This window comes from Hyaena hyaena, unplaced genomic scaffold, assembly GCF_003009895.1.
Source record: "Hyaena hyaena isolate Hyena2069 unplaced genomic scaffold, ASM300989v1 scaffold_313, whole genome shotgun sequence".
Classification (NCBI taxonomy): domain Eukaryota; kingdom Metazoa; phylum Chordata; class Mammalia; order Carnivora; family Hyaenidae; genus Hyaena; species Hyaena hyaena.
Genome location: NW_024080945.1, coordinates 1,120,701 through 1,145,401, shown reverse-complemented (window position 1 = coordinate 1,145,401; position 24,701 = coordinate 1,120,701). Strand labels below are relative to the sequence as shown.

Genomic DNA, 24,701 nt, shown 5'->3' with positions numbered 1-24,701 from the left:
AGATCACGACCTGAGCTGAAACTAAGAGTCAGACACTTAACTGACTGAGCCACCCAAGTGCCCCTCATAATATTCTCTTATAATTATATTCCTGTGGTGTTTCATCTCTTTCATTTGTGATTTCATTTATTTAGGTTCTTTCACTTTTTGATAACTCTAGCTAGAGGGGTTACTGGTTGTATTAATTTTTTCAAAGAACCAGCTCCTGATTTCATTGCTCTGTTCTACTGGTTTTTTTTTTTGTTTGTTTGTTTGTGTATCATTTATTTATCATCTAATCTTTATTATTTCCTTTATTCTGCTGGCTTTAGGCTTTCTTGTTCTTTTTCTAGCTCCTTTAGGTATAAAGTTAGGTCGCTTATTTGAGATTTTTCTTGCTTCTGAGGTAGGCCTGTATTGCTATATACTTTCCTCTTATGATTGCTCTTGCTGCATCCCAAAGGTTTTGGGTCATCATGTTTTCATTTGTTTCTATGTATATGTGTGCATATACATGTGTGTATATGTATATATGTATATACATATATACACACATACATTCTTTAGTAGGATGTTCTTTAACCTCCACGTATTTGTGGTCTTTCCAGATTTTTTTCGTGTGATTAACTTTAAGTTTCATAGTGTTGTGGTCAGATAATATGCATGGTATGACCTCAATTTTTTTGTATTTGTTGAGGCCTAACCTGTGACCTAGTATGTGATGTATTCTGGAAAAGTCCCATGTGCACTCAAAAAGAATGTGTATTCTGCTTTTTTAAGATAGAATATTCTGAATATATCTGTTAAGTCCATGGGGTCCATTGTGCCATTCAAAACTATTGTTTCCTTTTGATTTTCTGCTTATATGATCTGTCCATTGACATAAGTGGGGTCATGCTGCATGCTTGTGTATGCTGCATGCACTCTGATGCTGTGTTATGGCTGCTCTATCCCTCAGGTTATCCGTCTGTAGAGTTTCTCCTTGCCTGCAGTGCGGAGTGTTTGGATCTTGGCCAGAGTGTGGCAAGTGTTTACTAGGTTTGCTCTAGTCTGCTTAAGAGACCTGATGCTATTTCCATCAGCGCTGAAGATTTGGAGAACTCTGGTCAGTAGACTTGGTGCCTGCCGGCCTTTGTACTGGTCTTCTGGGGGAGGGGCCTGCTACGCTGATTCTCAGGCCACTTCCTGGAGGAAAGCAGTACCAGCAGAGTGCAGGGGGGTGGGGCTTGGTGCAAGCAGGTTAGGCAGCCAGTGTTGGTGCAGTGCTGTTTACTGAAGTTGGCTCATGCTGAGGAGCAGGGGAGGGAAATGGCACTAGCCAGCTTTGTCCCTAGTGAGGGGAGTTTGTGCTTGCTGCTATCAGGGAAGACCTCCTAGAGGAGTGAATAATTTCCCCTCATGCATCCTAGGTGTTTTTCAGATTGCTGTTTTCCCAATGTCTGTATCCGGGTTGCTTGCCTGTTTGGAGCAGCACAGAACACTTTGGGCTCTATCCCAGCCAGGCTGGCTGAGTTTTAAAACTCCAAACTTTAGGGACCTGGTGTGGTGGCGACCCGCACTGATCTTCTGGGGTGGGTCTTGGCTCGCTGGGATCGATGCACATTTGACCCGGAAAGGCGGCTGCACCAGCACGCAGCATGGAGTTTGGAGCAAACTGCACTGAAGAACCAGCGTCCAGGTTAGCCTCCCTCAGTAGGGGTCTCTGTGCCTATGTTGAGGGGCGGGGGAGGGAAGTGTTGCCCGCTGGCTCCTTTGTCCCCGGAGAGGCAAGCCACCTCTCTCAGATGTGCTCCAAAAAGGGCGAGAAGTCTGTCTCGGGGAGTCTCAGACAGTCCTCAGGTCACGCAGTCTGCCCCTGGGTTACCCGCTCACCTCCTCTGCTGGAGCACTGCAGCACCCCGAGGGGTGGGCCCCAGCCGTGCTGTAGACCTCCGAGACTCCAGTCTCTGAGCTCCGCTGGTGGCAAAAACTCATGAAAATCAGCCCCTCTCACTTTCTCTGTCAGTGGCTTCGGGGAAGTGTCTTCCTAGTGTGATCCTGTGTGCTCCCCTAGTTCCCTCTCACCTGGGCCACAGGCAGGGCTCCTTCCCTCCACAGCACCCACTGTCTCTCCCCCGAACATCTCCGCACCTCCTACCTTTGATGATGTGGCCTCTTCTCTCCCTCAAGTGTAGTTTGTTCGGTCAGTCCTCGGATCTGTTGCTTGGGTGTTCAGAATGACTTATCTAGCTGTGTTCATGGGAGGAGACAAGCCTAGAGTCCACCTCCTATTCTGCAATCTTAGCTCCTCCCCCCAAATCCCCTCACTTTAAATTTCTTTTTCCAGTTATCCTGTTTTGGATTTTTGAGAGGCACCTGAGTGGCTTCGTTGGTTGAGAGAAGGACTCTTCTGAAAATTGTTTTTAGTGTTTATTTTTGAGAGAGAGAGAGAGCATGAATGGGGGAGGAGCAGAGAGGAAGACACAGAAACTGAAGCAGGGTCCAGGCTCTGAGCTGTCAGCGTAGAGCCTGACCTGGGGCTCGAACCCATGAGCCTGTAGGTTCATGTGAGATCATGAGCTGAGCCAAAGTCTTCTGCTTAACTGACTGAGCCACCCAGGCACCCTGTGAGTCTGACTCTTGATTTTGGCTCAGGTCATGATTTCAGTTTCGTGAGTTTGAGCTCTGAGTTGGGCTCTGTGTTGCCAGAACGGAGCCTGCCTGAGATTGTCTCTCTCTCTCTCTCTCTCTGCCCCTCCCCCACGCGTACTCGTCTCTCTCAAAATAAACTTTAAAAAATTTTTAAAGTTTCATTTTATAAGCTTCAAGAGCTTTGAGCCCCTTTTATTTCCAAACATTGGGCTGTGTATCACATTTTAATAATAAAATAATCCTACCATTGTCAGTATCTTCAGAAAAAAATCCTATGGACTCTTCTTTTGTTGGCAATTTTCTTTCAAAAGCTAGTCATTAAAATCACTTGCCTTAATAAGTAAAAATATGCTTGAATTTCCTAAGATCCACTCCCTATGTTGAGCAAAACCATCAAATATATTCATGTGCTTGCACCTCTAAGAAGCAAATCTGAAAAGAATCAAATGTGGAAACATAACTATAAATAGAAACATAATTAATAGTTTGTGATCATTTGCCTCCCCCAGGAATATTGGTGCAGTTTGTTTACTGGCCATAACTCACATATTGAAATAATCCTAGTATTTTCACTTTTTTATTAATACCTGTTTTATTCCATGAAAATGTGGGTTTCTTTTTGACTCTATTACTTCCTATATCCAGTCATAAGTTCTAGTTAGCTCTGCTTTGGTCCATGGCCTCAGCTATGTAACTCCTAACTAGCTATGGAAGTTTAAAAATATGTCTACAAATTCTTAGACATTCCTCTTTTCAAAAGGAAAGCCTAATTTCCTTCCCCCTTCAGTGGGGGCTGGTCCCGTGCCTCAATTTAATGAACAGAAAGTGGTGGGAGTGACAGAGTGTGACTTGTGAGTCTAGGTCATAAAAGTCAGTGTGGCTTCCGTTTGTCCCCCAGGACCATTCCCTGGGGATGCCAGCTACCATGCCATGAGGTCAAGCAGCGTGAAGGGGTCCATACGGCGAGGAAGCGCCAGCTTGCCAGCTGTAAAAGTCATCCTACAAGTGTGTCCTCCAGTCCTAAGCAAGTCTTCAGATGACTGCAGCTCTGACATCTTGACTACCACCTCTGAGCCACTGTGGCCAGAACTACCTAGAAATACCCACTCCTGAATTCTGGACCCACAGAAACAATGTGAGATGTTTATTATTGTTTCAAGCCACTGAGTTTAAGAGTACTTCAGTTTGCAGCAATAGATAACGAATACTCTAGCTTTCTCACAAATATATACCTTATATATAAAAGGACAAGGGGACAATGTAGGAAATTGGCATCCATATCATCATGAAGACAGTACTGAATGAAAGTGGTGCCGGGATTAGATCTTACAGCCTCATTCTTGGTGAAATGCTCCTTTCTTGGCAGTTGCTATGGCTAGTATTTTAACTCTGGTGTTTTTAAATAGCTTGGCTCATTTGTGGTTGACCATACGCTAGGTATGAATTATGCTGATTCAGACAAGGGTGACTAACCAGTTACATGAAGGCCTGGCTTTTGGCTCAGATTTTTAGTCAAGGAAAAACACATCTACTCTTCCGGGCTATACCCAGAAAGCCATTCTAGACTAAGTAAAGACAAACTATAACAAAGAAATGTAAGGGCATCTTGGTATTGTTTGGTTCAGGCAGGTATTTAGGAAAGGACGGCCCCAAATAATAGTTTGAAGTTGTTATAAACATCCATGTGTTCCAGTTTTAAAATCTAGTGACAGATGTTTTAGGTTATGTGAAAGGGTCAAGTTGGTTTATGCTTTTCTAAAACCAAACCGGACCTTTCTTTTTCCTCTCCAAGTTGCTTTCCCTCCAGGTTGGAGTGCCTGAGTATTACAGCTGATTTGTTGTTTTTCAATGTAGGAGGTAGGCTCAACATTATGGAAAGAAACTTGTGCTCGTGTTACTGTAATACGCAAGCTCAAGGGTGAATGCAAAAATTCTCTACGTGACTGTGCCCTGGTGGCATACTTTTCTATTTTTACCTCTTTTCATTCCAGAAAAGCCAGCAAGAACTCTTATTCAATCACATCTTCTTTCAGGACTTCTTAATGACCAGAGAGCTTTACTTTTTAAAAATAAAGATTAATTATGTCATTAGTTGTCTTTCCTCCCTCCCACCCCCAAACTGTTCTAAAGCTTAAATATTGTAGGAGTACCTGGGTGGTTCAGCCAGTTAAGCATTTGACTCTCGATCTTGGCTCAGGTCATGATCTCACGGTTCCTGGGATCAAGTCCCACATCAGGCTCTGGGCTGATAGCGCAGGGTCTGCTTGGGATTCTCTCTCCCTCTCTCTTTGTCCCTTCCCCGCATGTGCATGCATGTGTGCGCACCTGTTCTCTCTCTAAATAAATAAGTAAACTTTAAAAAAGGCTTAAATTACAATATTTATTGTTATTAATAGTTCATTGTAATTGTTAAAGTAAGTACGGACTAAAGCGGGATAAGCAGAAGTCTTATCTTGCTATTACTTAACTCTAAAGGTATTTTTACGAAGCCATTCTTCCCAAAAGCTGGTGCCCTAGAAACACAAGGCTACATTTTTGTTATGATAAAATGTGTGTCCAAATAACCATAAACAAATGTGAGGACACTAGTAATATTGTACTTTGGAAATCAGCTGTTAAACACACTTAACTGGTTTTAGCATATTGGATAGTTTGCTCTTCCCCAGTTATGATGACAAAGTCGATGACCAAATACCATTGATCTCATTCCACAGTAGAAGGAATGACAGCTTGCTCATTTTGTCTTGAATTCTACTTGTAGTCATCATTTATTTAAATATTAAATAACTGTCTTCCTCCCTCAATTCTATGCTATAAAATTCAAATTACTATAGGCCTTCCCTGCTCTCTACTTTCTCCTGGAAGTCTACGAAAGACACTCGTCTGTCCAGGACAAGCTATATCTAATTCTTTTTATTATTAAATGCCTTTTTTTTTTTTTGAGAGGCAGAGCATGAGCGGGGGAGGGGCAGAGAGAGAGGGAGACACAGAATCTGAAGCAGGCTCCAGGCTCTCAACTGACCACACAGAGCGCGATGCGGGGCTCGAACCCGCGGACTATGAGATCATGACCTGAGCAGAAGTTGGACGCCTAACTGACAGAGCCACCCGGGAGCCCTGACTACGTCTAATTCCTGCCCTGTTCAGAAAAGCTATTGTGAGCACTGGAGATTTTTCTAAAAACGTTGTGCGCTACTCTTGTAAGGTAAGCCTTTCGCAGTCAGCTCTCGCTAGCCACTCTGTCACAGGGCAGGACAGACACTGTCACTTACTCTCTCAAAGGCTCATCTGTGTGCAGGGGCCATGCGCCACACACCTTGTTCTGTCTACTGCAGGTGACGCACTGGTCAGTTTGGAACCGGAACCCGTGAGACTCCGCACAGCCCCGTCTGTACTCTGGAGGTGCCCCGTCGTCGGAGTCTTGCTGTTCCGTGACATGTAATTGGACATGGCACAGGAGGAGAGTGACGGAAGCAGGGGCTGAATCCAGGATCTGTCACCCTCCCACTGACCTGCTGCTCTGACCTCGGTTTTCCATCATCCAACACTTAATAAATAATAGCAGCCTCTACGGCACCCACTGCTGTGAGGATTAAGCAAGATGCTATGTATCAGAGGCTGGGAACAGTGCCTCATACGCAGTGAACGCTCAGAGAATGCTGGCTGTTACTACTACCGTGACATGTATGTACCTACACATATGGGAGATTAGATCTGAAGCTAATTGGCAGAGTTATTAAAGACAAACAACTGATGTTTTAAAATCTGAATTAGACAGTCTGTATTCTAACACACACACGCACACACAGACACACACACACAATCTGTACCAATTAAATACAATAAAGTTGAAAGGGGATATAAATTACAATTTTCCTTTTTTTTTTTAAAACAGACAATAGCAAAATACTACAGTCGGCTCACTATACACCAAAGTTGTCAACAGCAGCTTCTCATTAAAGTCTCCAAAATCTTACTCCTGGCTAAGAACTGAAAAGAAAAACTTAAGAGAATGTACACATTCTCTCTCTCCCACAACACATTTATTGCTGTACATCCGCACCGATTTTACAGGCATCTACGTACAGAACGGGCGCAAGAACTACTTCTGTAAAAATTCCCACACACGTAATCCTTCGGCGTCTCCTTCGATGTTAGCAGAACTCTGCGAATGAAGACGTGGACACCAGGGCCCTCTGCTGCAGACACGGTGAAGCCGGCACCTGTGAACTTAATAGCTCATCCCATGCCTTCAGTGTTTTCCAGAACTGGAGTAAAATTAACAACAGCAAAACCACACAACGAAACCTACCGATCCCAAACGAAAAACCACAAAAAAGACAAAATCAGCATCCCCTCCCCTCCCCAAAGCCAACTCCCAGGCATGTCCTTCTGTTCTCTTAACAGTAATACTGCTCTCCGAATTCCGCCTGCCTGGCTGGCCCGACCACAACCACGGAGAAGCAAGGCTGGAGTCAGGCCCTAGGCATCGTCGACAGTCACAATACACTGTCATGTCAGCAGGTGGTGGGCCAGGTGGAAGACTGAGGAACACAGCTGTGAGACTTTTCAGTGTGCTTTATAGGAAACAGGACAGAGAACGGCTACATGCGGCCTGGCGGCCAAGAGGAGTGTGGCACCAAGCTCGCAGTCACACAGATATGTACACACAGAACGAGGGGACAGCAAAAACGTTCAGTCTTATGGAAGTTCTTTGGTTGTAAAGAACGGCATTCTGTAACCTTTTCTGCAAAAGGGATTTGCAACCTCATTCTCAGGCAATCATATCTTTTTCATCTGCTCATGTGTAAGAGATTACCTAAGTGGTTCTGTAACCAAGTCCAGTACCTTAGGATTTTCTAGAAACCACTTTTATCTGCATTTTCATGTGCAGTCTTATCTGTCTCTGAACAGACATACTATAGATATACATTTCATATACATCATATATATTACTTATAAAAAAAAAAAGAGCATTGACTCCAGATTCTACAGTAAGAACTGATTAAAACTGTACAATAATAAAGTCTGTTTGAATCTGTGGCGGTGTCTACACAGTGGGTGTGTGTAGGAGGAAGTGCAAACAAAAATACTGCCACTTAATTCAATCCAGGATTTTCGGTTCTCTGGCTTTCCGGAAAAAGCAGAAGCTGCCGATTCACCTGACTGACAAAGTGCCGGCTTCTCCCAGCTCGAGAGGAGAAGGCAGGGGCCCCATGAAGCACACGGCTTCTCCACGCTGGTCCGGGGTCCCGGCTGGGCCGCAGCATGTGTTACAGATGAGGCTGGTGCTTCCACGAGGCAGACGGGAACAGACGTCGTGGTCTGCCAGCAGGTGCTCACTCCCTTTCACCGAGTGCTCGTGCTCCCCTGGAATGCAGACGCTGAGTTCAGGCTCCCGATCCCCCCACCCCATCCCCATCCCCAAACACCAGCGTGCGTGCACGCGCGCGCGCGCACACACACACACACACACACACAACAAGTACGCATGGGGCCCACTCTCAGCCAGACATCACCCACCCCACACCTGGGGCTCTCCCTGAAGGCACCCACAGGATGCACTTTATTATGGAATCCGGTTCTAGGGTTTACACTAGACAAGGGAGAAACCTTGTCCCAAGGTGAAGCTTCTAGCAAAAGTGATGGCAGCAAGACCCAACGTTAAAGTAAAAAACTGTCGCCGTAACCTACTAAAACCAGATAGTATTACAACAAAAATAATAAAGCAATATAAAAAGAATCAAATCACCGTAATCCCACATCACCCTGTGTAAGTGACCACACTGAAATGTTAAGGGCTAGTATGAAAAGGGGCAGAGCTTGTGGGGGAAAAGCCACCAAACCAGAATAACTTCCTCAGCAAAGTAGAGACCGATGGCCTCATATCTTTCTAGATTATCTTTCCAGTTCTGCCTGCTCTTTGTTTTGCTAAATTCTGGCCCTCCCATTCCCCTCATTCAGTTGCAGTGGGCGTGAGACGAAAACAGTGACCCTGGATGGAAAGAAATGGTGGCTTTCAGGAGCCGAGCCCCCAGAGGTGGATAATCTCTCATTTATATAATTTGCTGTTTTCTTTAGGACTGTCAGGAAACATCCACTTTGTTCCATTAGTTTAGGAATGAAACTAAAAAATTAAACTATTAAACTATAAAATTAAACATTATAACCAACCTGGTAACTTCCAAAGCCCAAACTTCAACTGCTCTGGGAATTTACCTATACTTCCCCCAAACATGCTTTTACCTATGGGCACCAAATGACGTTTAAAAAAAAATTCTTTTTTAATGTTTCTTTAGTTTTCAGAAAGAGACAGAGTGCAAACAGGAGAGGAGCAGAGAGAAGGGGAGACATAGAATCCAGAGCAGGCTCCAGGCTCTGAGCTTGTCAGCACAGAGCCTGACGTGGAGCTCGAACCCATGGACCATGAGATCATGACCTGAGCCGAAGTCAGACACCCAACCGAGTCACCCAGGTGCCCCAAATGATGGTTTTTAAAGTCAATTCTACAATTCCTGCCTCCCTTCCCCTACGTCCCTTTTTAACACCTCTGAGATTGGGATGTGTCTTACACATCTACTAATGTGAAGTGGTTTCTTTTTTTTTTTTTTTTGAAATGTTTACTTATTTCTAGGAGACAGAGAGAGAGAGACAGCGTGAGCAGGGGAGGGTCAGAGAGAGAGGGAGTCACAGACTGAAACAGGCTCCAGGCTCTGAGCTGGCAGTCAGCACAGAGCCCGACGCGGGGCTCGAACCCACGAACCGCGAGATCATGACCTAAGCGAAAGTCGGACGCTTAACCGACTAAGCCACCCAGGCACCCCTAATGTGAAGTGGTTTCATTGGAAGTATTTTTTGTAATGATACCTAAAATAATGGTTTATCTAGTATTTTTAGAAGTCACAGATTTCACCAAATACAGTAGATGCTACCTGACTGCCTTGGGATAGCCAGTAATTAAACATCTCAGAGAATAATATGAGATTGAATGATCTTTGCCCATGTGAAAGCTTAATTTGTCACCAACCCACATGCCAGTTAGAAAGCCACTGGTCCAGGGCTTCTGGGTGGCTCGCTCAGTTAAGGGTCCGGCTTTGGCTCAGGTCATGATCTCACGGTGTGCGGGTTCAAGCTCCACGTCTAGCTCTGTGCTGACATCGCAGAGCCTGGAGCCTGCTTCAGATTCTGTGTCTCCCCACCACCTCTGCCCCTCTCCTGCTCACGCTCTATGTGTCTCTTTCTCTAAAGTAAAAAATAAACTTTAAAAAGTTATATATATATAAAAAGCCACTGGTCCTCATATTCCATTGTCCCATGTGACACAGCACAGAGCTGGCTGGCTGGCGCCCAGCGGTGGGTGTGAGCTTGCTCTCCAGCGAGCCCATCTTCCCCGTCAGAAGCACTGAGTGAACCTCTCCTACTAAGTCCAGTGGAGAAGCGCCTCCGGGGCTCGGGGCACAACCGGGCAGGCTCCCCAGCAGTACGGGGCACCGAGGACTGCCTCTAGAATTCATTACCTGGCCTTTCCCTGCCGAGGAAGGCAGCTGGGCGGGGCCCTGCGGCCCATCCGAGATACTTTTCCTGTCCATTTTATTGGGTAGATTTCTTCGACTTGAAGGCTCTCCTGAAGAATCTGTCAAGCCGTCAAAATCCTTCCCATCGGACACACCCATAAACTCTGTGAAAGAATGGTCCTCAAGGATATCTGTGGTGTGCTCTATGGTCACTTCCCTGGGGTAAAACTCTCTGGCTGGCTGGCCGTTTCGGCCGGAGCAGGCATCTTGTCCTGAACAGGAGCCAGTCCAACAGAGCGTCTTGGAGTGTTTCTCAGCGATGCTTTGGGGTGATGGGCTCCCTTTGGCTAAGGCACTGTTTTCCTTGAGTGGCACCATAATTACCTTCTCTTTAACCAAGCCTCTCTCTAGTTCTGTCAACTCTTTGTTTGAGGACGGTCTGAAATCATGCACCAGTGACGGTCCGTAATGCTCACTGGAGTCCGTATCCTTTGTGGGAATGGCTAGCTGGTCTGAGCTGTCACTAGAAGGGACCGCCATGTCGGACAGAGTGACGTTGGAGGCACTGTGGGAAAAGTAGCCGCTGGTAATACTGCTGGTGGTAGGGCTACGGGACACCTCTTTCTCCAAGACCCTTGAGTTCACCAAATCTACTTTTGAAGAAAACCACTCCCTGTTCTCCAAGCTGGCATTGTAAACACTGAAGTCCGCAAACTCCACAGGCACATAAGGCTGGGAACTTATCAGCTTCCTGTTAAGAGCCTCCAGATCATTTTCCTCCTCCTCAGAGTCCTATGGTAATGAAGCAGAAGTCACTCATTAGTTCCTTTTGGAGACATTATTGTTGAGACAAGTTTTAAATACATTCCTATTAAAGGCATTCATATTCGCATGTGTAGTGTTCTTATTCTTCTTTCTTCCCGAGTTTGGTTAAATCTTGTCACCTGTGGTGGACACAAGTACATTATTCTCAGAGATCTGTGAGCTAAACCCATGATTGCCTATACATAGGAGATTTATTTCTTCTGTGCTCACTCACTGCTAATTAGAAATGTTTCCTTCCCTGGTTTAAGTGCAGTGGACTCCTAATTAATTTTAACTGATGATTAGTTTTCAGTTGTGATGTTTCCCTTTGCCAATGAAATGAGGAGAGGGACAGCCAAGGGCAGAGAAGAGCTGCTGTGTCTTTTGTTCTTACGATCCTCCTTTGGGAAGCCAAGCGCAGGTAAGTAAGGTAATTTGTATACGGTTTCTGAGCTATTTTATGGGGAAGGGAGGACAGTAAAATAAAGATATCAACAGTGAAAAGGTCAATGAACATGATTTCATCACACATTCCCAGTGTTACACTAAACGCTGTAAGGCTATAAAACACTACCAGTAGGTCTAACAATGAACACTTTCTAGAGTTTTGGAGAATTATGGATAGAGAATTTGGCCAGAAGGTGAGGAAGATACTGAGGTTTAAATGAAAATCTCCTTTGTCGAGTAGCGTTTGTTTGTAAAAACTGGTATATATGCCGAAGTGGGTACTCTCCACTCCCCAGTCTGTCTCTTTTGTATTTGGTAGAAACCAATATAAAACATGTAGAAGTTTTATGTTCAAATAAAAATAAATGACGAGGAGCACCTGGCTGGCTTGGTCAGTAGAGCATGCTGCTCTTGATCTTGGGGTCGTGAGTTTGAGCCCCACATTGGATGTAGAGCTTACTTAAAAAGAAAAACAATGATATCACTTTCTAGTCATTTTTAATTAACCTCATAAACAAATATTCCTCTTCTCTGAAAACATGTCTTTCATTCTATGAGTATTCGTCAAGCATCCACTGTATGCCAGTCATTGTCCTAAGAACTAGGAATGCCAATGTTGAGCCAAACCAGGCATGGGTCCTGCCCTCATGGAGTTAGGACTTTGGGTCCTTGCTCTTAGAATGATACTGGACCCTGTTTTGGTGGGTGGAAATTTCATTTGGTATAATAACAAGGAGACCGTAAATACCTGGAACGAAAACATTAGCCTTACTCATTAAAGAATCATTTCAAAAGGCTGAGGGGAGAGAGAGGGTGGAGAAGGTGAAGAAAAACATGATCGAAGGATATGAGAGATGGTAGTTCACAAATTAACATAAATTTCATCTACTGAATTTTACAGTAATAATTTCTTTTGCATAAGATGCTAAATAACTAAATAAATACCTTAATAGTCTTCAGTGCTCCTTAGTTTTTAAAATAACTTGAATATAAGTTATGGAAAAGCATCAGTTGTCTTAATTCCATGGCTATTAATCAAAGGTAAGGGGCACCCGAGTGGCTCAGTCGGATGAGCCTCTGACTTTGGCTCAGGTCATGATCTCGCAGTTTGTGAGTTTGAGCCCAGAATTGGGCTCCATGCTGACAGTGCAGAGCCTGCTCAGGATTCATTCACTCCCTCTCTCTCTGCCCCTCCCCCACTTGCACTTTCTCTCTCAAAAATAAATAAACTAAAAAAAGCAAAAACAAAAAAACAAAAATCAAAGGTGAATGACTATCAAGTATCACTGATAAAAATTCCAGAAATTAGCAAAACAAATTTTTTGGCAACACTAATCTCACCACCTTATTTTTAGCTAATCAAGCAGCATTATTAAAAAAAGGGGGTTGAGGGGAAGTTTGGAAAGGAGCAAAGATTAGACAGAATTCAATCTGTAGCTTTTGCCCATATTTTCTTGATTCTCTACTTGGCATATTTATTGGTTTTTTAAAAAATTTTTAAAGCTTATTTAGTTATTTTGAGAGAGTGAGAGTAAGAGAGAGAGAGAGAGTGTGTGTGTGCATGATCAGGGGAGGGACATAGAGAGGGAGAGAGAAAATCCCAAGCAGGCTCTTCAGTGTTAGCACAGAGCCCCATGTAGGGCTCCACCTCATGAACCATGAGATCATGACCTGAGCCAAGATCAAGGATTGGATGCTTTAAAAAAAATTTTTTTTTAATGTTTATTTATTTTTGAGAGAGAAAAAGAGAGACAGTGAGAGTACATGAGTGGGGAAGGGGCAGAGAGAGAGAGGGAGACACAGAATCCAAAGCAGGCTCCAGGCTCTGAGCTGTAAGCACAGAGCCCAATGTGGGGCTAGAACCCAAGAACCATGAGAATCATGATCTGAGCCAAAGTCAGATGCTTAAACAACTGAGCCACCCAGGCTCCTCAAGAGTCGGATGCTTAGCTGACTGAGCCATCCAGCTGTCCTTCTACTTGACATGTTTGACTCAAAATTGAATTTCTAGTGCTTACATTTCTTTTCTTTTTTCTTCCTTCCTTCCTTCCTTCCTTCCTTCCTTCCTTCCTTCCTTCCTTCCTTCCTTCCCTTCCTTCCTCCCTCCCTCCTTCCTTCGCTTCCTTCCTTCCTTCCTTTCTTTTCTAAAGTAAGCTCTATACCCAATGTGAGGCTCAAACTCATGACCTCAAAATCAAGAGTTGCATGATTTACTAACTGAGCCAGCCAGGTGCCCCTCCCCCCTTATATATATTTTTTTATTTCAGCTGGCAAAGAAATATAAGTCCCCAAGCCCTGGAGTCTTTGATGCAATTAATTACTGAAAAGTTAGTTGTTGAAAAGAAAACCAAATCTTAATATGAGAATTAGTAATTTGGAGCCCTTTTTATGCCTGAAGTTATTTCTTCTCAAGACTGAGGAAAGACCTCTCATCCTAAAACACAACTTTGCTGAATGAAATATTCAATCATAGTTTACTGTGTAGAAACAGGTATTCCTAAAGGACTAGAAGGAGCTTAGTAAAACTGAAGAGTATACAAAACCACCAAGAGTTTAAGTTCAAATAGGGATTAGTACATAGTGTTGCACTTGGGATGGGACTGGGGGAGGGAATGACCCAAGCAAGAGGCTAGAGGAGTTGGGATAAGTTATCCAAAAAAAAAAAGAAAGAAAACTCAGTAGAGATTAAGTATTTCCTAACATGTAAACAGACTGAAGGTTTATTGAGTCATTGCCTTTAAGGAGAAAAAAGAGGACTTAAAACTGGCTTAAACTGTGCCATAAGGGAATTTGGTTAGATAGACTTTCTATTCCAGAAATATTTATCATTGTATCTTCAAGGACACTAAGCTAAGCACCTTCCTACTATGTCTTAAGGACCAGAAGGTTTAAGACCCTACCTAAAAGTGACCCATGAAGTCAAGTTCTCAAGCCTCTCAATAGCTACAGTCTTCATGATTTGACTTTTGCAATTCAGTGCTTTTCAGAAGGACTCTATCAGCCTCGGGCCCCAGTACTTCTGTCCATGGTACTAAAAGGCAGGCAGCCTTTCTTAGAAACCGCAGCAACAGGGCGACTGAAACTGCACTATTTTGGGGAGCACCTGGAGTCAGCCCAATTCTGCTGAGGGATGACGAAGCCTTTGTTGTTATGCTCTCAATAACTGCGAGACTTTGGGCAAGTCACTCGGCTGTAAAATGGAGAAATAAACTATACGCTATCTATGCAAGACCCAAGAGAGGGAGAAGTGATTCCCCTTCTAATTGTCTCTTTGCTTAGTGACTTAAAAAGATAGTTTCCAAAGGCATATTGTTGCCTCTATGTCATTCAAACAAGACATGAAGTACATTTGTGTATCTTTCCAAACTGATCAGACAACAAACGCTGCTTTAAGAATCAAGCCTCAGTACGCTGATTAGCTCAGTCTGTTAATATCCGACTCTGGATTTGGCTCACATCATGATCTCACAGTTTGTGGGTTTGAGCCCCACATCAGGCTCTGTGCTGGTGGTGCAGAGCCTGCTTGGAATCCTCTCTCTCCCTGCCCCTCTCCTGCCTGCGTGAACATGCTTTCTCAAAATAAATAAACTTAAAAAAATTTTTTTAAAAGAATCAAGCCTAGCTATATTTAACTATATTCTATGTGAAATTATCAAAAATTATTTCAAACTCTATTGATCAGACTGAACCACTGATTCACCCTCTGATTTTTCAAGAGTGGAAAAGGAAAGAGAGTGAATGGGGAACAAAGGGATAAAGCAGTTTATGTCCATTTGTAAGAGGAAAAATAAAATGAAAGCTTCCTGAAGAGAACTAGAACCTCAGATCAAGCAAGCAATACCCTTAAAATCTACCAAAACATCCTGGAAAAGCCACTATCTGAAATAAATCAAACAGTTAAATAGTTTTTTTTTTAAATTTTTAAATGTTTTTTAATTTATTTGTGAGAGAGACAGAGAGAGAGAGAGAGAGAGAGAGAGAGAGAGAGACAGTGTGAGCAGGGGAGGGTTAGAGAGAGAGAGGGAGACACAGAATCTGAAACAGGCTCCAGGCTCTGAGCTGTCAGCACAGAGCCTGACGTGGGGCTCGAACCCATGAACCGTGAGATCATGACTGAGCTGAAGTCAGACGCTTAACCAATGAGCCACCCAGTCATCCCAATTTTGAGCCAGATTTCTGAGAGTAGAGGCAGTTCTCTCAAGATTCCAGCAAGAAAAATGGTACCCTCAAACCCTACCCAGTAGTCTTCAAGGTGTGTGTAACCGCACAGAGGCTAAGTGCTGCTTGAGAGTTGCTGGCTTAAGAGAAGCCTGTTGCATCCTACCTTCTGCTAGCTACAAGTCCTGAGAGGGGTTTTATGTAAAAATAATACAAGGAAAGTAAAGAAAATAACAAAGAGGCAAACTCTGTCAACAGTGGCACCATCTGCTGGGTAGTCCCAGAAGGTCATCCAGAAGCCTCCTGACGGGTGTTCTACCAGAAAGGATCGTTACCCGAGGTTTACATTTACTACCCGTGCATCATGGTAGTAGGTTCCACTTCATCCAACAGATCCAACCAGCCAGAGAGCCAGAGAGTTTGAAGGGGTCACAAACTAGCCAGTTGGCCTTTTTAGTCCATGCTGCAGCCTTATTAATCAAGCAGGGAGAGGTCAAGTAAGTGACTGAGCAATGTATTAGGATTCAGAGATGCAGGTGCTGCCGTTCACCCTCTTCTCCAGCAGGAACTATGATGGAGACTTGGGATTGAGGGGCAGGGAGGACACAGAGGCAATGGTGGGGAGAGGGACACAGGGGAGGGGGAAATGGTGCCTTTTCTTCTGTCCTCCACGGACAGGAAGAATGAGGAGGTCATTTCCTAAGGCGCGCGAGCTCTCCCAGCATGCAGGTGGGTGGCCAGGGGCATTCCCGGGTTAAGTTCCTGTTAGGTTCACACAGCGTGCAGCAGGAGCCCAATTTAGAACCGTTAGAGGACCTCACACCCATGAGTCTTTGGACGGGGTCTGACATGTGCAGCTGGGAAAGGAAACCTCCCACGGGCTGCCCACAGATCAGACTGTCCACAGATGTAAACATCGAGCAGCTCTGTCTTGCTCCAAGCGGCTTCACTTTTTCAAAGCCTAGGAAGCCCCAGGAAAGTGAAAGCGGAGACACAAGATAAGAGAACTGTTTCCAGGCCCGGGAATATGGTTTTTTTATTTTATTTTATTTTTTAAAGTTATTTATTTTGAGAGAGGGAGGGAGAGAAGATCCTAAGCAGGCTCCGCACCACCAGCGCAGAGCCTGATGCAGGGCTTGACCCCACAAACCGTCAGATCATGACCTGAGCTGAAACCAAGGGTCAGATACTTAACTGACAGAGCCACCCAGGTGCCCTACAATTTGTTTTCTGAATTGAGGTATCACTTATAATCCCACGTGCCTGGTCTAACAGTGTCTTAAAAACGATTTTCAAATGTGCAATTTGAAAACCAAGAGCTGGGAAAGGGCGTTACGACCTACCTGTGGCTGAAATACAGATAAGCCATCCCAAGAGCCAGCCTGACACTGAGGGGTTGGGACCTATTTTGCCGCCTGAGGTGCTGAGGCGGCAACAGGGGCAGTGAGGGTTTGCCACAGGGCTTAGCGGTAGCATCAGGCGACATGAAAGGAGCTTGATTTCAAACATACCCACAGCTAAGTGCATGATTACTCACTGCAAGTAAGTGCAACTCCTCTAGGTAGATTAACTTCAGAATCTGAGCAGTATGCAGAGACACATTAGAAAGATCCAGAATCAGTTAAAGTGATCTCTTTGTTACCCTTTTTAAAGACTAGAATCAGTAAGAGTGCCTTTTGCCCTTTTTCTAAGTGAGTTGATACTAAGCAAAAAAAAAAAAAAAAAAAAATGAACTTAGAAGAATCAAAGGTCATGGGCACATTCATGCAACATTTCATTACCAGTGATCACATTTTTTCTTTAAAAAAAAAAAAGAGAGAGAGACTCAATACATTATCTTAATTTCTTCTTAAAGGATTTGGATGATTGTCTGTGAAAGGGCCTTAAAACCCACCACCAGGCAATATGACAGAAATGGTTCCGGAACTTACAATCTTCTTCTCACGTTTGCTATTGTGCTCTGGTGGCATGCTGCTGCCATTGCTTCCCGAGGGCACAATGCAGCCAGGGTTATGTGGCTGAGGTGGAGGCATGCTCTGCAAAGGTTAAGACACACAGATGCATCACACACAGAAGACGCCGACAGCCGAAATACACGGTTAAGTACGTGCAAGTTAGCAAAGCAACACAAACACTTATATTCCGTGTGAGTAGTGCAGAGATTTCGCAGGCCGAAGTTAAAACCACTGATGAAATCTGACAAGACTACACAGACTAATGGCAAATAGCATAACTGGCTTTATCAAATTAAAAAAAAAAAAAAAAGCCCGTACTATTTTCCAAACACCTAAGGAATGTCTCTTTCTCACTTGGAATGTTTAAAAAAAAATACTTTGAAAAGCCATAAGCAGAAAGAAAATAACAGCAATAACAACACACAAAAACTTCCGGCGTGACCCTGTGTGACCCACACGTGCCTACACGCAGCACCCAGCTTGTTAATGCACACTGTCGCTGCTCCCCAGGCCGCACGATTCTGGTCTAGTTTACGCAGAACTCTGGTGCTTACCTCCTGGCTTAGAAGAGGCCTTGCTTCAAGAGCTATCCGTCTTTTATGTTCCTCTTTTACCGGCATTAGGGGTTTGAAAAACTTCGGCGGCTGAGGAGAGAACGCTTTAAAAGGACTGACTGTTAAGGCGTGAGGGTTCTCTGATGTACAACCTGGGGAAGACAGACAGGCATGGTTCACAGGCACAGAGCACTTTAACCAGCGCCCGGGAAACGCAGCCATCACCTAGCCAGAGGAGGATCTGGTGTAACACAGAAATTAACCTGCTAATTGGCTGAGGATTCAGAGGTGGGCAAGAATGGAGATGTTTCCACCAAGTCACAGACAGTCATCAAAGGGCTGGGCGGCATCGAAGGAAGCAGAAACTAAATTTTCTACCTTCTTTTCAAGATCTGGCTTGAAGTACCACCTATCAGACCGATTTCAGCTCAGGCTGATTTTCCATTGCTCTGAATTCCTGGACTCTATTGTCCCGTACCTGCATTTGGGCCCTTTATCATCTAATTTTCTATGTATCTCATTCCACGGTTAGATTTTAGGATCTAGAATGGTACCTTTTTGTACCTTTCACTGCATAGAGCAAGCAGAGGCTCAATAAACATTCAATGAACGGATCCTGTATAAATTTTCTTGCAAGCAACCTTTTCTCTCAAGCCACCCTGCTCCATAAGGCTAAGGAAGAACAATTCCTCTTCCTGCTTTCACTCACTTCTGGCCTTTTGGGCCTCTTTTCCTCCTTCTGTATTTTTTTCCCCATTTCTCTGGTACAGTGTCATTTAGTAGGTAAAATAAGCTGATTTATGTATTCAAAGAATGCTGTTCCTTCCAGGGCACAGGGAGATTACATTAGGGAATAATGCGCTCACTGATCAACCTCATTTCTAGTATCACTTTTGAAACTGCTTTGGGAATCAAAAAATTCTTCTAAAAAAATCTTTTGAGTACAAAAATATCACACAGGTAGATATTCTTTTGTAAAGAATGAAGTCTAACCATAACATAGTAAGATTTGTGTGCGTCTCAAAACTGACTTCAAATTCAAGAAATGATGTAGGAAAAAGGATTTGAAAATTCTAATGTACTACACAAAAAGCCTATTATTATCTGGAAGATATACTGGCTACAAAGCAAAAAGAAATCAAATAAGTGAACATTTGACATGTTCTATTCAAGAAGACAGTTTAGAATCCTCCAGCCCACTAGAATTTCAGGTTCCTATCTTATTACATGCCACCTATAAAAGGATTTCCCCCCATGCTTCTCCTAAGAAATTATAAAGAAAGAACACAGAAAAACAATCTCACCACTACTTTCTTTACTCCTTCGAGGCGAATCCCTGGGTAAAGTTCCATAACAGGCTATATCTTGGTAACTGGAGCTGTAGTCAGACATGTCTAATTGGTTCTCTAGCCAACCCTACAAGGTAAAGACATGGGTTAGCTGTAATTAAACTCCTTTAAAATGAGAAACGAAGCCCAGATTTGAGTTTTGTTCTAATTTTTAAAGGCAGTATGTGCTCTTATTTTTATCATAAAATATTTCTGACATAGAGAAAGGTATGAATGACTGAATGACATGACCAATACTGTCATACCCAAGATATAGCTAGAGTGTTCATGTTAATCCTGTATCATGTGTGTTCAAGATTGAATAGAGTAAAATCCCCTCGAGAACCCCTACAGTTCCATTCATTTTCCTTCCTCCCCAGAGGCAGCCACTTTGACAAATTTGGTGTGTATCTAGGATGACTGGGTCATTTAAAGGCCACAATGAAACACTTTTCAGGGTGAAATGGTTCCACTGATAATTTTGCCTGAGTAGCAGGCATACATTGGGATTGCCCCAGACAAACCAGGTGGTACAGTGACTCTACTACATATGCGTGAGATTTAAAAGGATCAAACTGGCTTAAGATATTGGTGTACTAGAAAGAGAAAATTTTTGTGTATCACTTAAGCTTATTTAATCTTACTTCAACTTCACAGGAGTTGGCTGCCACTAAAGACTAGATTTTAAAATTCTTGAGGGCATAATGGTGCTTATAGTCTTTGAATCACTTGGTCCCTGGCACAGGGACATATATACAATATATGTTCCAAGAAATATTTGCTGAATAAGGTGATGTTGTAATATGTCTCTAATTTTAAATCCCTAAATTTACCTACTTGAAATAATTTTGATTTTGCTAGGGTGGATATAATACTGCCTTAAAGCAATGAGTTAGACCCATTAACATATATATTCAGTTATGTGTAGTGTTAACCTGGTATGGAAAATGTGCTAACTTGTAATGTAACACTGAGTGCACAGCAATTTCATATCAACTATTTGAACTTGGAAATGGACATGTGGAGACAATAATCAGAATAAGATTGAGTGAGATAGGAAATCCTGAGATTTTCAAAACACCAGGATACCCTAAATTTTCAGACTTAGATGCTGCTAATAATCTAGCCGTGTTAAGTGCACACCTTATCATCTTCATCAAAGCCAGAAAGGTCTGGTCGGCTGGAGGAGACCTGTAAGAGATCAATGGCTTTATCAATGTAGTTTCTATGTTTAACATAAACTACATACACAGAAACGTAGTGTTGATTTACAGTTGAAATCTGTGCGACCTTCTCATATCCCTCTTCATTCTAGTCCTCAGGAAGAACTACCCTCAATTTGGGGTTTATTATTCCCACACCAGCTTCATATCGTTACTTACATACATAAAATGGATGTACGTGTAAAATATATATACACATAATATATATAAAAATATTATATGCACACATAATATATATTTTTTGCATATTTTTATAATGAAAACAAGTGGTATCTTACATACATGGTCTTTTTACTCAGTCTCATAATTTATTTGTTCTATTCTAGACAGACATGTAGGCCACTTCTAACTTTTGTCTCTTACAAACTTTGATGAAATAAATTATCGTTACTGTTCCTAAGTACCACTCTAGCTATATCCCACACTGACGGACATGTATACTATTTTGGCATTATTTAGTTCTAAATACATCCTATGTTTCTTTTTAAGTTCGTTTGCTTTTTTATTTAAGTAATCTCTACACCCAACATGGGGTTTGAATTCACAACCCCAAGATCAAGAGTCACGTGTTCTATGTACTGAGCCAGCTGGCCAGGTGCCTCCATCCTGTTTCTAGGAGAGGCTCTAGAGTATATATTAGAGCATGAAAGTTCTGGGCTGCAGATAAGGTATGTGGGCCTCCCACTATGCTCTTCCACAGCAATTTTTAGGGTCAGCTTATGAAATCCTATAGGGGATTATGTTGGAAATTGATATATCAGTTTAAGGAGATGTGCCAGCTTTTTTGATACTGTGTGTTCCCATCAATGAACATAGTCTCTCTCTCCATGAATTTAGGCTTTATGGTGATAACTGCATTGAGGTTTTCTGTGTCTTCTTGATTCGCTTTTTATAGGAAAATTCCATTTTGCTGAAGCTTTTACACTTACTGATATAATGTTTCCATGGTTTGCTCTTAAATCTGTCTAAATCTCCATTTTGTCTGTAGTGATATGTCCATTTTTATTTTCAATATTTGAATTTATTATCCCAATAATTTTTCTTCCCCCATTAAACTTTACTAGAAGTCAGTCCATTTGACCAGTCTTTTCAAAAGCCTGTAGCCCAGCTTTGTTGACTCCATTGGTGGTTTTCTATTTCATACATCTATGTTCTAATCTTTATTATTTCCTTCTTTGAATTTATCAGGATTCTGCTCTAGTATTTATTATTAGCTTAAAATTTTTTAAATTCTGATTTTGTTTTTCTTAACTTAAAAATTATTTATCCATAAATACTTCTCTGTGAATCTCTAAAAAAAATACAGAATTCCTCCTCTCTTTAAAAAAACAATAACCACAGGAGCGCCTGGGTGGCTCAGTCAGAAGAGCATATGACTCTTGATCTTGGGGTCATGAGTTTAATTAAAAAAAAAATAAACATAATACCATTATCACATCTTAAAAACTTAAGGGATTCCTAAATAGTATCAGATACCCTCCAGTGTTCAAATGTCTCAAACATTTTCAATGAATTCCGAATCAGGACCACAACAATTTGTACATCGCAATCAGATGATGTATTTTGTCTCTTAATTTAGGAGTTTGCCCTTTTCTACATCGTTTGTTCCCATCAAGTTTTCCTCTTGCTAACTGAGTCCCCACTGTGTCATTTAACATTCTCTTCTGTCCCCTGTAACCATTTAGCAGTTAGATTCAGAGTCTTGGTCAGATGCCGGTTCATTTTTTAGGGGGCTAGAGGTGGACAGAATACTTCATAAGTGGTCTGTCTACACCTTTTAGCACAGATGGTTCCCTCAATGTTTTTCACTCTTCTTTTTAATACAAGAGCCATACATCCCTAATAGTAGCTCAACGTTCTTTCGTTTTCTCTACTCTCAAGTATTCAGCTGTATAAGTGAAATAACAGGGAATTCAGAGCCCCACTTCTGTCTACAGTACTACTTCCAACCACATCCCACAAGTACTGCTACGTGTACCAGTTTTTATTATCATTTCGTTCTAAATACATCCTGATTTTCATTATGATGTCTTCTTTGATCCCCAAAACTTAATTAAAAGACCATTTCTTTTTCTTTTTTTTTTTTCAATTTACACTGTATGAGGCTCCTATTATCAGTTTCTAACAACTGCATCGTGGTCAGAAGTAACCTGTATGAAAACGATTATAGGGATTTGCTGGGATTGCTTTGCGGCCTGTTGTACAACTTTTAGCAATGTTCGCCATGGTTTCAATCACTTCCTGGCAATTCTGGACACAAGGAGGGCAAGAATACTGTGCTTTTCCATGGCGCGGTCTTTCACTCTGCTGCTTCTGGAGAAGAGACTGCTTTGCAATTGTCCATGCCCTGTTCTGTCATCTCTTCCCATGACAGTGTTCCCTGCACTAGAAGCAGTTTCTGTCAACTGGATGTTCCAGATGAACCAACTGAGGAAGAGAATCCAGGGTCACAGGAGACACCAGGGACTAGAGGAGCGTCTATGTGAAGGTGCCCGGAGCCCCGTCACACTGACGGGCAGCACAGTAGAATCCACCAGGGCAGCTCGAACAGGCCATAGAAACGGACTCACAAGCGGCAGCCAGGATATTTAGCTGACTCTACCACCCTTAAACTGACTACATGCACTTATGTCTCAGGAAACTACTTTCAAGGACATAACCTTATGACAAGAAGTCTGTAAGACCCCACTACAGGCTCAGTCATGTGACCATAACCGCGCTCTCTGGTGTGGTTGGTTCCCTAGGAGAGAGGACAGGTGTGGCGCTACGGGAGGCTCACACCAGGGTACACCTATTCCTACCCGCACACCCTGACTCCAGGGCCCCATACACACTGCCCTCCAACCCCCTGACCCACGGCCGGACCAACAGAACCCAGGTAGGGTGTGCTCACATTATGAACATTTGGTGTGCTTAGGCTCCTCCTTAGATGCCGAGCTTTCGTGGACAGGGCTTCTTTGACCGTGACCGCCTATAAAATTTCAAGATAGCATTCATTTTTTTTTTTCCTTCTGATGACAAAAACAACACACGTTTAGTGTGGAACATTTAGAAAATATAGAAATACACATTATTTCGACCCCACAACCCCTCTCAAATTTACAAGAGCTGGAATCTTTATTGTACCCCACTAATTTCTTTTTCCTTAACTTACCAAAAATGCTTTCCATAAATAAAAGCTAGAAAACTGCTAAACTAATTTATGTTGTGAATATTTTACATAGGTAAGCAGAGAGAACGCAGAAGTACCCCTAACTATAGATGTCATTTGCAAAACCACAGTCAACTTGTATGTTGTTTGTGTTTTATTCATGCAGCAACTTTGGTGGGACTCCCACTAAAGAAAGAGTTTTCTGACATGTGCCTACCTTAGTACTTTTGTTGCTCACAAGGCACTTTGCATTAACTTCAACTATTGCCTCCATGGATGATAATTCCTGCCTTAGACTTCTACTACCTAGACTACATTCACCTGAATGAACTGCTATGGTTTCAGAAGTTAACCTGGACTCCAAAATTAGGGAGCTCGTTAGTAATAGTATGTGGTGAAACCTATGGACTTTGGAATCAAGCCTTCCAGGTTTACAACTGACTCTGTACCACTTGCTTGCTGTGTAGCCTGGGGAAGGTTAGCTGACTACAGGGGCCTCAGTTTTCTCACTTCTAAAAGGGGATGGTGACACTGTTTATTTCCCTCATAGGGCAATCTTGAAGATGAAATGAAAGACTGTATTTAAATCACTTGTGCACAGTGCTTCCAGAGAAGGTATTCAATAAAATGTACACATTATTTTAATTTTTGTTAATACTACTTGGTCCAAGTAACTACTTTGTCCTTTTATTTTTTTAAATGTTTATTCATTTCTGAGAGATAGAGAGAGGCAGAGCATGAGTAAGGGAGGGGCAGAGAGAGAGGGAGACACAGAATCTGAAGCAGGTTCCAGTCTCTCAGCACAGAGTCCGATGCAGGGCTTGAACTGACCGAACTGACCGCGAGATCATGACCTGAGCCGAAGTCGGACACTTAACCGACTGAGTCACCCAGGCGCCCCTCAAAGTAACTACTTTGTCTAATGAGACTGCTACTCAAGTCTTCCCTTTCTCACAG

The 24,701-nt window shown here is 42.8% G+C and overlaps 1 protein-coding gene and 1 long non-coding RNA gene across 6 annotated transcripts in view; one reads left to right on the top strand and one right to left on the bottom strand.

Moving 5' to 3' along the window:
• Positions 1 to 1,199: 1,199 nt before the first annotated feature.
• LOC120242678 lies at positions 1,200 to 6,594 on the top strand. 2 transcript variants are annotated; one of them, XR_005531135.1, is made up of 4 exons: positions 1,200 to 1,657; positions 3,509 to 3,745; positions 5,946 to 6,294; positions 6,506 to 6,594. It is a non-coding gene; the product is annotated as an uncharacterized LOC120242678 (long non-coding RNA). The 2 variants fall into 2 exon arrangements; XR_005531134.1 differs by lacking the exon at positions 6,506 to 6,594 and having other exon boundaries at positions 5,946 to 6,498.
• The window catches only part of KIF13A (kinesin family member 13A), a 216,955-nt gene continuing 198,741 nt past the window's right edge, over positions 6,488 to 24,701 (bottom strand). For 2 of the 4 annotated variants that reach the window (XM_039248577.1, XM_039248578.1), the window contains 7 exons: positions 23,487 to 23,564; positions 20,514 to 20,561; positions 19,347 to 19,458; positions 18,043 to 18,194; positions 17,465 to 17,569; positions 10,128 to 10,916; positions 6,488 to 7,980 (listed from right to left, as the gene is read on the bottom strand). In XM_039248577.1, the coding sequence (XP_039104508.1) occupies positions 7,960 to 7,980; positions 10,128 to 10,916; positions 17,465 to 17,569; positions 18,043 to 18,194; positions 19,347 to 19,458; positions 20,514 to 20,561; positions 23,487 to 23,564 (1,305 nt within the window). In that variant the 3' untranslated portion in view covers positions 6,488 to 7,959. The remainder of the gene's footprint in view (positions 7,981 to 10,127; positions 10,917 to 17,464; positions 17,570 to 18,042; positions 18,195 to 19,346; positions 19,459 to 20,513; positions 20,562 to 23,486; positions 23,565 to 24,701) is intronic. The other 2 variants (XM_039248579.1, XM_039248580.1) reach the window with 1 other exon arrangement.